The sequence below is a fragment of the Gigantopelta aegis genome, chromosome 3 (assembly GCF_016097555.1).
Source record: "Gigantopelta aegis isolate Gae_Host chromosome 3, Gae_host_genome, whole genome shotgun sequence".
Lineage (NCBI taxonomy): Eukaryota > Metazoa > Mollusca > Gastropoda > Neomphalida > Peltospiridae > Gigantopelta > Gigantopelta aegis.
In genome coordinates, this window is record NC_054701.1 from 9202676 (window position 1) to 9217431 (window position 14756).

The 14756-nt window shown below is 34.2% G+C and overlaps 1 protein-coding gene across 1 annotated transcript; it reads left to right on the plus strand.

Moving 5' to 3' along the window:
• Positions 1-943: 943 nt before the first annotated feature.
• Positions 944-14079, plus strand: LOC121369455 (ras-related protein Rab-35-like). The gene is made up of 6 exons (XM_041494554.1): positions 944-1048; positions 7733-7783; positions 9315-9438; positions 10261-10385; positions 11570-11694; positions 12502-14079. The coding sequence occupies exons 1-6, from the start codon at positions 997-999 to the stop codon at positions 12628-12630; spliced, it is 606 nt and encodes a 201-aa protein (XP_041350488.1). The 5' UTR covers positions 944-996; the 3' UTR covers positions 12631-14079.
• Positions 14080-14756: the final 677 nt, after the last annotated feature.

Genomic DNA, 14756 nt, shown 5'->3' on the forward strand with positions numbered 1-14756 from the left:
TGAGAAAGGAACTTGTTTTAGAATTGTAGAAATACTTCAGCTTTGAAGCATTTTTTACTTTTAAATTATAGAAAGGCTCATTCTTTAGAACTGCAATTTGTTCATTTTTGTTACATATTAATATAACAGTTAACTCGTTAACTATGAATCAGAATGAATGAACGGACGGACGGACGGACGGACGGACGGACGGATGTATGGATGGATGTATGGATGGATGGATGGATGAATGGATGGGTGAATAAATTAATGAATGAATGGAAGAATGAATTGGTTTAACGAATGGGTGGATGCATGGGTGAATGAAAATGAATGAATGTTGTTGTTTATTTAAAAACCCACCAGCACAAAATAATATACATCGGCTAAAGTGTGTCAAACAGAAATTTACTGTAAACAGACCGTCCTGAGTTTAATGCCATTGTAACATGTTGGGGTTCTTTTTTTTGTTTGTTGTTGTTGGGTGTTTTTTTTTAACAAATTGAGCTTTTTAATGATAAACATTACTTATTAACATGCGCGTGTCTTAGAGGTGGGGTCTAGACTGAAGCGAGCGAAGTTCGGGTGTGTGTGTGTGGGGGGGGGGGGGGGGGGGGGTGCATCGAGTTATGTTCTCCCGGGAAATATATTGAAAAAAAAGAAAGAAAATTTGTCTCATAGATTTAGTAAAAAAAAAGAGAAGTGAAACAGAAAAACAAAATTGCCATTTTTGCGTAAAATATATAAAAAGAAGAGTTGAACAAAATAATATATTTCATGTATAAACTTGCTGGAGTGACTTATAGCTCATTAAGTCGCATGCCCGTGATCTACTAACATTAAATTGAAAAATAATTTACGCATGGTGGTCGGTCCTGAATTAGAACCTTGTTGTTTAGTATATAGTTTCAAGATTGTCAGTCATGCGCAATGAGATAGCAGTTACTTCCGGTTTGTCCACCCCTGGATGTTGTTGATCACTTCCTTGAACGTTTTTCGCTGTTTACTTGTAGGATAATGGCCAGAGAATACGATCATTTGTTTAAATTGCTCATAATAGGAGACAGCGGTACGTAGCGAATGTTTGTTAATGGAAGTGATATTTTGTTTTAACATAAAACACCGATCAATCTCATGTGTAGACCTATTTATTTTGAGACCTGAAAACTCGATATCAAAAACTCGATTTTGGAGGGTTAGGGTGCGCAGTACTGATTTGAAACTCATTTGAGGTAACACTTTGGGGGTTGTCAGGTGCAGACCGTTCAGTCTATATCCCCTACCAATCCCCACTAAACGTGATATTGTCAATTATTTCAATTTGGCTTAATGTAAGAAGAAAAGTAAAAGTTAGGGAAATGAAAATCATCAATTTTTGAAAATGTTCTATCTTTTTATACAATTTATAAAAACATTAGTCAAGACGTGAAACTGACAGCAAATAATGTCTGCTCATGAAGTTTCAAATTATCAGACGTATGTGCAAGAAATGGTGAGGACTATGTCATTACTATGGAGAGCAACATTTTAAGTGGTGTGCACTCTTGTTATCACATTAGTCTTTGTGACACAAAAGTCTGTGCATGTTAATTACGTTACATTACATCTTGAAACAAGTGTTGAGGTATGTGTGTAAACAAACAAACAACGTTAATTTAATTCATAAAACAATTGTTAAAACAACACATCTTGATCGTGAACATATCGTATATGTATAAAAGTAGTAGATAACAATTAGATGTTTTTAAAAATCTGAATTAATGCAATAAAAGTATACTTTTGCCACTGCCAGCATCGATAAACCTGGGGGTTTTATCACCTGTCATCACTGTAATGATCAACGTTGTATATTAACTTACACACGTTTACATAGAAGCTTCAAGTTCAATACATACCTTATTGTAATTTATGAATCCATAAATGTAATCATTGTTTTATTTTATTTGTTAACATAAACATCCAAGCATACTTTGAATTTCCCTCCGATAAACAACATGACTGCCTAGACTAAAGCTTACACTGCCTATTTTTTGCTATAGGATGTTTCAAAATTATCATTGATTGTCGTATATTTCTAACGAACACTATTTGTGCTCATTGTTGATAACAAACAACTTTTATTGAATAATGATAATAAATTTCATATTGTCATTTTGTGTTATCCAAACTAAGGAGCGTGGAATACCATTTATATTTACAGGGTTCGCACGCATCCTGGAAAACCCTGGAAAGTGCTTAATGTTTTTTTTTTTTTACCCCTGGAAAAGTCAGTTTACCTCCTGGAAAGTCCTGGAAATTTGAAATTTTGTTTCTAATTTTTTTTTAGTGATGTTACAAATACATAAATAATCGCGTTTGACTTAGGTACCCCTCCCCCAAAAGACAGAAAGAAAACCCCCCACAAAAACAATACCTAAACGCATCAATGATTATAATGAGGTCGACTGCCATTGGTCAGTTGTTGAGCAGGAAATACTGTGTTGGTTTATTTGGTCTATAGATAGGCGTAGTGGTGCTCGTTAGAGCACGAGTAGATAATCTTAATTGAGATGGTGACACAATTCTTCAAGCATGGAATCCGTATAAAAAATATATACCAGTATGACATTAATTTTTTTTTTTTTTTAAATGGGTAGATGTGTAAATCACTTCTGCGAAAATGCCTAACGGAAAGTGTACGTTTAACGACAGGTGGCTAAAAAAATTTATTTTTAGAAAAACAAGCACGCGTCTGACGTCATATAAGTTGACTACTTGCATGTAAATAATTTTATGGACCTGTTAAATCCCGACAAATTCGAGTAACTGAATAAATCCATTTAGCTCGTAAACGTTAATTAAACAGTGTATAATTAAGTAGGAATTAACACCTCGCAAAGTGAGCTATCGCTTTAACAACGGCCCACCACTTGTGTCTGAATCCTGTGCGGCGAGTCGTGACCATGATTAATCATTTGACCAGAAAGAAGCCCATATCTTTAAATAAACCCCATCGATGTAACGTGAGATTAAGAATGAGTTTAACACCATAGAGATTTGCAAAGGTCTCCTTTCAACAATCGTAACATTGTTACACTTGTTTCTTTTGGTGGTGTTGCCTATGTTTATTCGATCTACTTGAGCCAAGCCAAAACAAAGGAGATGTATATTTCAGAAGGCGCACATGCAACACGCTTTGATTTAGCAGCTGAGCTTTAGCTGCAAGGATTTAATTGACAGCTAATTTACACAAGGAGGCGTGGACAAGACCGGTTTAGATCACACAAATAATTATAAACGTTCTAAGCTGTTTCATACTTGTTTGTGTGTGTGTGTATGTATATATGTATATATATATATATATATATGTATTCTATTTGAGTATTAGATACATGTTTATATCACTATTTTGTACAATGTACAACAAATGTAGTTAATAAAATATTTTATTTCAACAGTTTTAGTTTACAACTTTACCATCCAAAAGTTATATCCAGAGTGGGGTGTGACTACTGTAGACCGTGTGTAGCAAGTATTGTATGTTGGAGACATAGCAGCCACTGACTAAACAATCTGCTAGGGTGTCGTTAAACAAAAACTTCTCTCCAAGTCATATATTCAGACCCCTGGAAAAAGGTAAAATAGTCCTGGAAATGAATGAAAATAGCCCTTAAAAGTCCTGGAAAATGAAACCATTTGAAGTGTATGAACCCTGTATTTATCTCATTTGCATAATCTAAATTTTCCTGAAACAGACTATAAAGTGTTTGCTGTCTAGAACTTACAAAAAGTCGGATTACCTGTTGTTTTTTCTGTTAATATTAGCAACAGAAGTGGTTGGTTTAATGTTTGTTTCGGGAGTTTGGGACGAAACCAGCACCCACCCCAACCATCCCCCCGCGACTTGGATATCCAGTTTAGTGTAGATCCCACTCTTGTTTCCAGCACATTCACCTGACAATACACTTCAACAGCCAGTAGCACGTTTAGGCAAACTATTAGTGCCAGACACAGGTGTTGTCCGAGCTATACAGTCTACCGGTATCCGTGAGCCTGTCACATGATTTTGTGGCGCCAGTCTCTCTTCAAACTCTCAGACACTTCACACTTAATTATTATTCATCAATAGGTGTTCCTCTAGTTCTTCACCATTCATTCATGATGTGTACGGTTTTTAAAACGGCGACGCAGATTTCGCCTTACATTGACTGACACAGCGAAGTCAGGCTGGCCAGAGCGAAGTTTGGGCTCACTTCGCCTGGCCATGTGAGCCCTGATATATTACAAAATGTTATGGCATGAGTTTGACCAATACGCCTAATTCAATGGTTAGGGTTACAGTGTTCACATTGTACCATTTAAGAGGGGAAACTTGCCTCACTATTGCATTTTGCCATTCTTTCTTGTTCTGCCCCCTCCTTTATTTTTCTGCACCCCCCTTTATTTTCCTGCACCCAACTATATTTTACAGCACCCATCTTAACTATATCCAAATGCACATATTTTTCCACACACAGAAAAAACCCATTGATTAGTCTGCACATTGGCCATCAAACGATTCAAAGGAAACAAGCGGTGTGTACGAAAAACAACAGATGATTTAAACAATATTTATTTCTGTTTATATTAACAGATGGGATTCGATTGGTCAACAGGCATAGCCTATATTTATAAAAGTGATGTCCATTTTCGTCACATCCTGGCACATTTTATTTTTCACTTTAAAAGTCATTTTTTTTTACAAAAACAAAATTAGGCCTGACATGCTTATACTACTATGTATAATGAGTCTATAAATGATAAAACTGCAATTTCATTTAGAAATTATTTTTAGTGAAGGAGATCATAAGAGTCAGAATGTCACATCCTGGCTTAAATAATTACCATGGAATGGCCCATAAAGACCTTTTCCTATATTATACAATTCAAATATTAACTGGTCAACATAGAAAGTACAAAATGTGCATTTAGTGTTGAAGAATATAAAATTATTGTATATTTAACCTGTCAAAGTATAAATATTTGTATAGATATTGGTGAAAAATGTCAGCAGCTTATGACAGTTACCGTAACATAATTTAACACTGTTTTTATCAGCCTCTATTTGTCCCATACCTGTATCCATTGTATGTTTAATACACACAATAAATGTTACATTTTATTTGAGTAATGTATGTGTGTGTGTGTGTGTGTGTAAACAATTGGTGCAAATATTAAAGAAGTTTGAAAAGCAAGAAACAACTGTGCAATTTATATATGCAGGGGCGTCAGAAGCAAATTAATATTGGGGAGGCAGATGTCGATTGAGCGAAGCGAGGGTCTGTTAGGGGGGTCCGGGGGCATGCTGCTCTGAAAAAAAATTGAATTCTAGATGCCATTTCCTGCATTCTGCTGCATTTAAGATACAATTTTAGTAGGTATCTCGTACATATTTTTGTAGCAAAAGTACTGGTAAAAAAGCGTATTTCACCGATGGTCTCACCATGTGTACCCTTTTCTTTGACATATCTGGAAGTGTACAAAATGCAAATACCATTTTACATGTGTGTAAACTGTTTTAGAATGTATTACAAAATAATAAACAAACAACATAGTACAGTCAGTTGTTGCTATTATATGAAGCCAGGGTATTGAATCACCTTATAAAGTGATGAAAACATAGGCCAAGTGACATAACTCAATTTAGCTTTTAAATTATAACTGTCCTCCTACACATCAATACAAGTTACTAAATGATAGCCTATATCATTTAGTAGCTTGGCCTGGGCTTTGACTCAAATTACATCATCTAATTAAAATGTTACTAACGAAATAATCACTGCATTGCACAGGGTGCTTGTAATGTTTACCCAAATCATGTCCCGATCCCGACCTCACACACAAAAATTAAAGGTGGGTTTTTTTGTCCAAATATTGGGGCGGCAGTCGCTCCCCAGTTCCGACGCCTTTGATATGTACTGCTGACTTTAGTACCTGTAATTGTGTGTTGAGTATTACATCAGAAAGTAAATTCCAAGTCTACCATAACACCTTGATTGTAATAATTTGATTAAAGCAACTTTACTAAAATGCAAAACTGGAGAATGGCAGTCCTCATAAATACGAAACACAAAACAGTATTTCAATTTATTGATGTAGGCTGTTATAAATTTCTAATAAGCAGAAAAACAAGTTTGAAAATAATTTTCCTTTGCTTTTTAATTTATGCATTAATAACATTTTATTTGTAATTGTATTGAGTATTTTCCATGATTTTTATTTTTTTGGGGGGCGGGGGTGTCATAGTCGTATCATTGCAAGTAATACATTCAGGAATCTTTGTATATATTCTGGATTAACTGGTTTTCTAATTTATACTGACAATGTGATTGCATGCTACATAAAAAAAGTTGATAGCGATTCCAGTTTATTTTAATCACATGATCAACTTTTTAGTTAAGTTGATATGATTGTAATGTTTTGTTATGAAGTTTTACTTTCCTTTTAAATAAAGTGTGCCATATGGTGTACCAAGAAACTACAAATGTATTTAGATATATTTTACTCTGATATTATATGTGTTAAAATTTGACTTCGATTGTGTGGCGAAAACATGGTTGTGGTCTGTTTTCGTGTTGATTATATTATCGATGATGTAATGATATTTATACCCTCGAAATCAAAGGCGAAGTGGATTTCGCTTATGTGCTTAAATCTTCAAAATTGTCCACAAGCGTGACTATTGCTAGTTTATATCAACTTTGATTCAGTCGCCAAGGGGTTGACCGTATGAAATGCTTCAATTGCCAAACAAACAAAATGCATCAATGCAACATACCCCAAACCCTCCAAAGTCAAGTTTTCGATTATAAATTGTCTCAAATAAAGAGCCTACATGTGTATATCATACATGACAGAAAATTGTTTTTAAACCAAAGCTATTGTGTAATCTATGCAATCAATGGCAAGTTTTGTATGTGAATGTTTACTTATATGTATGTGTATATACATTTTTGTATTATATATACACTGAACAGCAAAAAAAACGTGAGATCCAAAATTATAATTTTAGAATATTACTCATTTTAGTTAAATTAAAATAATAACCATTTAAAATTATGTTTTCCCTGTAAATATATATATTTTTAATTTTGATGTACATAGATTTTACAATTGTCCTGTTTCTTTTGCTGTTCAGTGAGTTTAATGCCATGACTGGAATCGAGAATAATCAAACTAAAGCTCTGTGGCATCAGATTTAGGGGAAAAAAAGGTGTTTTAGACACAGTAGCTTGCAACCATTTGGTTGTCGAGTTTTGCCAAAGCATTACATATAGACTTTTCTCTAGCCTTACCCTACATATCACTATCAATAAGGGGTAGGGCTGGAGGTGACTTAAACTAATTAATGCATGTTATCATTAACTTTCTCGTTAAAAACATAACTTCCGTTTGAAGTACCTTTAAGGCTGCTTCTGGCTCACTGGAGAACGGTGTCAGACCACTCTTACTAATAACTACCGGCTCACTGGAGAAAGGTGTCAGACCACTCTTACTAATAACTACTGGCTCACTGGAGAAAGGTGTCAGACCACTCTTACTAATAACTACCGGTAAAGGTGTCAGACCACTCAATATCTGTCCACGGCGGAAAGGTGTCCGAACATGCTTCAATCAACTATTTAATATCTGTACATACAGTGATACATACACGTTCACATGTTTATGTACATACAGTGATGGAAACATCTACATGAATAAATTGAATAAATTACTGTTTTGTCTTTTCTTTCAGGGGTCGGTAAAAGTAGTTTACTTTTGAGGTTTGCTGACAATACGTTTTCAGGTTAGTATAATACAATAATGCAGTGCCTATAATTAATCTGAGTTATAATAAAACTTATATATCTATACTTGTATTTAATTTCCACAATAAAAGGAGGGTCTGACTTTACTTTTACTCAGATTATCTTTAGTTAAAGTTTGTCTTGTTTAACAACATCACTAGAGCACATTGATTTATATTAATCATCGGCTATTGGATGTTAAACATTTGGTAATTTTGACATATAGTCTTAGAGGAAACCCACTACATTTTTCCATTAGTAAAACGGGATTTTTTACATGCACCATCCCACAGACAGGATACATAGCTCATACCACAGCCTTTGATGTGGTGCACTGGCCGGAACGACAAATAGGCCAGTGAGCCCACTGACAGGGATCAATCCCAAACCACCATGCATCAAGCGAGTGCTTCACCACTGGGCTATGTCCTGCCCCAGAGATTATCTTTTACGTGTCTGTATAGGAGGATCCTCTTTTACTTGTCTGTATAGGAGGATCCTCTTTTACGTGTCTGTATAGGAGGATCCTCTTTTACGTGTCTGTATAGGAGGATCCTCTTTTACTTGTCTGTATAGGAGGATCCTCTTTTACGTGTCTGTATAGGAGGATCCTCTTTTACTTGTCTGTATAGGAGGATCCTCTTTTACTTGTCTGTATAGGAGGATCCTCTTTTACGTGTCTGTATAGGAGGATCCTCTTTTACGTGTCTGTATAGGAGGATCCTCTTTTACGTGTCTGTATAGGAGGATCCTCTTTTACGTGTCTGTATAGGAGGATCCTCTTTTACGTGTCTGTATAGGAGGATCCTCTTTTACTTGTCTGTATAGGAGGATCCTCTTTTACGTGTCTGTATAGGAGGATCCTCTTTTATGTGTCTGTATAGGAGGATCCTCTTTTACTTGTCTGTATAGGAGGATCCTCTTTTACTTGTCTGTATAGGAGGATCCTCTTTTACGTGTCTGTATAGGAGGATCCTCTTTTACGTGTCTGTATAGGAGGATCCTCTTTTACATGTCTGTATAGGAGGATCATCCAGGCTTTTTATTTTTATCTTTGTGTGAAAATGTTTAAAAATCTGGATAATAGACTAATTTCTTGATTGTGGATAACAGTTTTGTTGTTCAGATTTAAAACAAGAGTATTAAACTCGAACTATCGTAAAGATGAAAATAGTTTGCTTTTTTTCATACACTTCTTCTTCTATTTCAGAAGTAGACCATGGGTATTAGGGAACATTTTGTTTTTAAAATCTTGATTAGCAATATTTCTAGTCAGTTGAAAATTAATTAGCAACTACTGTTTAAAGTTTTAAAATTGTGTAGTGATATCTAAAACTTGTGTAGTGAATTGCAACATGATACTATACAAAATATTCCCTGGGTATTGCATTACTGAGTGATTATAAAGTTATTTACTCAAATAATTAAAGAAAATAATGACATGTAAATGCTACACAAATTTAATATATGTTTCTAATTGATATCAATTTAAGTTTTGAAGAGTGATTTAATGTGTGTTTGTCTGCACAGGAACCTACATCACAACAATAGGTGTGGACTTCAAGATTCGCACGGTCGATGTTGGTGGTGAGAAAGTCAAACTACAGATCTGGGATACAGCTGGCCAGGAGCGATTTAGAACAATAACATCAACGTTAGTATTACACTGGGGAACAGGAACATATTTTAAAATGCTTGTCCACAGTTTTGGCTGTTTTACATACAGGTATAGAACATTCCCTATCAAAGAAAGTAAAATTGTTTTGTTTAACGACACCACTAGAGCACACTGATTTATTAATCATCGGCTATTGGATGTCAAACATTTGGTAATTCTGACATAGTCTTAGAGGAAACCTGTTACTTCTTTTCATTAGTAGCAAGGGATTTTTTATATATATGCACCATCCCACAGGCAAGATAGCACATACCACGGTCTTTGATATACCAATTGTGGTGCACTGGCTGGAACGAGAAATAGCTAACAGGTTCGATCCCAACTCTATCCTTTGTCATTTGTAAAAATATTGTATTCTGACATTACTCATTGACATAAAAATGTACTGAAAAAACCCCACATCAGGAAATAGCCTCCAGAAATGTAGTCATAATAGCTGTCAATGGATGGTAATAGCCTCTATATATTAGATATATTTAGCTTCCATTTATGTTTAACAATTTGTCAAACAACAGCTTAAACCATTTCTAAAACGTTCTGGTGATAAAAACAAATTATGATTTTTACACTATGTTACAAAGTTAGTCAATTTTATTTGAAATTGTATCACTAAACACAAAGCAGTAAAGTTGGGACTGTTAAACTAGTTCTCAGATCAGCTGTTTGACAAATATATCTTCTCCAAACAGACTGTCAGAGTTGTTTGCTGACCACAACTCAACCAACTTGGTACATGTGCATTTATTTGTTGACAACACATCATTCTGTATGACTGCTTGATAGTTGTTAATCTTTCAGGTATTACCGGGGAACTCATGGTGTCATTGTTGTCTATGATGTTTCTAGTGGAGAATCATTTGCCAATGTCAAGAGATGGCTTCATGAAATAGATCAAAACTGTGATGTTGTTAATAGGATATTGGGTAAGCATGGTATTAATTCACCTCTAATATGCTATGTATATAAACAGTAATTGATATATTTATGTTTGATCATTGGTGTCAGAAGTGGGACACTACCAGTTGATTACTTCTGCATACACACATGTAATTATAATATAAACATGTATGTATGTCATTCTCATTGGTAAGAAAAGAACACTTTTTTCTTTTTTCATCAGTTATGTATCTCTTGTATGGGACAGTGGAAAACAACTGAATTACCCTCTATATACTTGTCTATTACCCCAGCAGGCACTCGTAACAGGGAAAATAAAAATCACGCATTGGTCTTAACGAACAATACTATTGGATGTTTTAACACTTACAAACCAATGACCTTGTCGGTACTAAATATGACGTTATCACGATTTGGCAAAGACACACGATGACGTCATGTAGTTTAAAGAGTTTGCGTTTACGGCTGTCTGTTTTTGGTGTCATTTTGATGCAATTCATTATAGATTTTATATTAGAATAAAGAGAACTTGTTTTTTTTAAAATTATCTATGAACATGATTAAATTACAAAGTTATAGCAATACTCAGAACAGTGAGAAAAGTGGTTTATATCGTATGTGGTATATATATGGGTGTCGAAAATAAAGGTTTTTAGAAGAAGAAAAAATAGTTCAGGTAATAAATAGAATAACAAACTCGGTACCAGTTATTATCAAATTAATGTCCCTCATGAAATAATTTTCACTCGGGACATAAATTTGATAATAATTTAACTCACTCGGGACATAAATTTGATAATAACTGGTAACTCGCTTATTATCCTCTATATCTCTTGTATGTGACAGTGGCAAGCAACTGAATTACCCTCTATATACGTGTATCTCTTGTATGTGCCAGTAGAAAACAACTGAATTACCCTCTATATACGTGTATCTCTTGTATGTGACAGTGACAAGCAACTGAATTACTCTCTATATACGTGTATCTCTTGTATGTGCCAGTGAAAAACAACTGAATTACCCTCTATATACGTGTATCTCTTGTATGTGACAGTGGCAAGCAATTGAATTACCCTCTATATACGTGTATCTCTTGTACGTGCCAGTAGAAAACAACTGAATTACCCTCTATATACGTGTATCTCTTGTATGTGACAGTGACAAGCAACTGAATTACCCTCTATATAGCTGTATCTCTTGTATGTGACAGTGGGAAATAAAGATGACGATGCTGATAGAAAGGTCGTGTTGACTCAGGATGCCGAGAGATTTGCTGACCAGATGGGGATCCAGCTTTTTGAAACCAGCGCCAAGGAAAACAAAAATGTGGAAGAGGTTTGGAGTCCATTTATAATATTTTATATCTTCAATTGTACTTCCAAAAATGTGGAAGAGGTTTGGAGTCCATTTATAATATTTTATATCTTCAATTGCACTTTCAAAAATGTGCTACAAATATACATGAAGCGGATCTTAAAGCTGTAGTCCTATCTGACCATATTATAATCATTATTTACTTAGTTTTAATACAAAGTGTGTTTCATCTCTATTAACTATATATTAGCTGCCTTTATACAACATATAGATATGTTGCCATGTTTTTAATACTTTGTAACACTAACAGTCAATCAAATGGCTAGAATCTTCATGAAAAGAGAAAACAGTCTAAGTTGTTTTTCTGTCTCATCCAACCAAGAGCCTTTTTCCATATTTTTTTTCCCTATATACATGTATAACATATGATAATTAAAGGGACATACCTTAGTTTAGTTAATCTACAAACTTGTAACACATTTGGATAAAGGTACAATTGAGTGAACATGAGTCTGTGACTTTGAAATGGTGAACTACCCTCTAAAAATAGACTAAAAGTCGACTCCATAACTGTTACTTCTCAGACGCATGTGCATTTTTAAAAATATGAGAAATGGCATTTTGTGACATTAAAAACACCAGGATGACCAAAAACACTTTGAATGTACGGAAATGCATAATCTAAACAATAAAATCTAAGTAAAGTATGATTTCAGTTATCAAAAATGGCTCTAATAGTAAAATATATGCCTTAGTGTTTAAAAACTAGGGTATGTCCCTTTTAATTATTTTAGTCCTAAGTTTTATTGGCTTATTTTCTGTTTTCAGATGTTTTTAGCAATTACTAAACTAGTACTGGTATCGAAGAAAGAATCCCAGAAAAAGCAGGCCGACCAATCACAACAGGGCATTCGACTCGGTTCAAAGGAAGCCAAAGAAAAAAAGAAATGTTGTTGATTTTAGAATAATATAGACATTGTAACATAATTTAGATATAATAATTGAGTCATAATTGGGCAGATTGATGTCACTAGCTGAAGACTTAAGCACAAACTGTATCATATGAGAACTACATGATTAGTGGTACTGAGAAAACATAAGGATGTATAGTAGCATTAATTTGTAGATATTCATTTGTGATGTCATCCGATGAGATAAGTAATCATTCCATCTTCAGTGGATGTGTATTGCACTGGACTCTGAGCATTGAATGTTTGTGTAACTCATTTACGGGTTATGCTAATTGTTTTTACAGGTAAGCCATTTCATGTTGCATAACCCATTGTAAATCAGGTCCTAAATATAATGTGTTAATAATAATAAAAGGTTTTTGTAAGACCAGATTTGCACGAGAAATGCATGAACAAATAAATCGTTTAGGTCATTTTGAGAGGCCCGCTTTAGTATGTGGGATCGGGAAGGCAACATCAGAATACCATGGCTTTAAACTCGGTAATGGGTGTGAAAAGCACGTCTGAATACAAAAAATAGTGCTTTTTGTGCTCTGTAAAATATATTATGTTCATAATAAAATGTATTATTAAATAAAAATCATTTTCATTTCCAAAATCATCTACTTTCTTTGTACATAAAGAAAGTCATTGGTAATAATATAGATGTGTTATAAAGTGTAACTCTCTGCTTGTCGTGGTTGTTTAAAACTGCAGAATCTGTCTAGATGGTTTCTCAATCTCACAGGAAACCACTCTAAAACTACATTTTAAAATCTATTAAGTTTTGGCCGATATGCAGAAGTAAAGTTATGCTGTATGGGGCCGAAAAGGTGACGGGATCCATCCCTGTCATTGAGCCCATTTAATGATTGCCATTTCCAACCAGTCCAAAAACTGGTATATAAAGTCCAAGGTATGTGTTGATCCATATGTTGAAAAGTGCATGTGCAATAGTTTTGGTGGCAGCAGTGGGATTCTTCCATAATTCTTTAGATCCATAATTCTTTAGATCAGGCTGCATGTTATTTTAGAGTCTAGACTCGAGACTCTTAACAGTCTGAGTCTTTAATGTCATGGCAATGTAATACAAACTGCATGCTTGTGACATTAGATATTGAGTCTAGTCTAAAGGTTTTATAAGAAAGCCATGTGCTTGGTTGTAATGACCATATATATATGATATCTGATAGTTAACACAGGGTGCTGGGGTGTCGTTATACATTCCTTTCTTTTCTTGTGGCCCAACTTGTATTGACACTTCATTGGATGGTGGGGAAGAGCTTGCCCTGAGGTTTTTTTTAAAGTTCCATAATTTACGTATAACCTATATATAGCATAACTTAAAGGGACATTCCTGACTTTGCTGCAATATTTAAGATGTTGTCAACTAACAGAGACATTTTGACGACTAATTACATATCAAATATATTTTTCTGCATAAAATATTAGTGGCTGTATATTAAACGTGTTTCGGATCGTTCTAATATTTGTACTAGGTTAAATTTCATTTTATTTCTTAAAAAATATTTTTTCTTATGTACGAAATTATTGAAAGATATACTCCATTTTGGGCTTCTTACAAATATTAAGAGGACCAGAAAAACATTGAATATAAAGACACTGATATTCTAAACAAGAAAATATATTTAATATGTAAGTTTAATCGTAGAAATATTTTATTAGTCGGAAACATCTTACAATGCAGCAAACTCGGGAATGTCCCTTTAATGAAAACCTTGAAAACCACTGCTATTACAAGTTGTACAGGGAATTAACTCAACATGGCAATCAAGGAGTTTAATCAGTGTAGAAATGTGATTTACAACTGAAATATCAAGCAACTGTTGTGAAATTATGTGGGTTACTGACTGTCAATTCTTGCAAAATACATTTATGTACATATTTTTAAAACTTGTGTATGCATATGAAATATATATATTTTAGTTTATATGTGTGTGTGTGCAACTAACATGCATTTAGACATGCAAGTTATATATATACGTTGGGGTTTTTTCTTCTTTTTTTTTCTTTTTTTTGTCGTTTGGCTGGGCCATAAATTAAGAATATTTGAAAGTCATTAATTGATACAGTGTTGGCAATTGTCATTTCTTTGCAAACTTTGAGCAATAA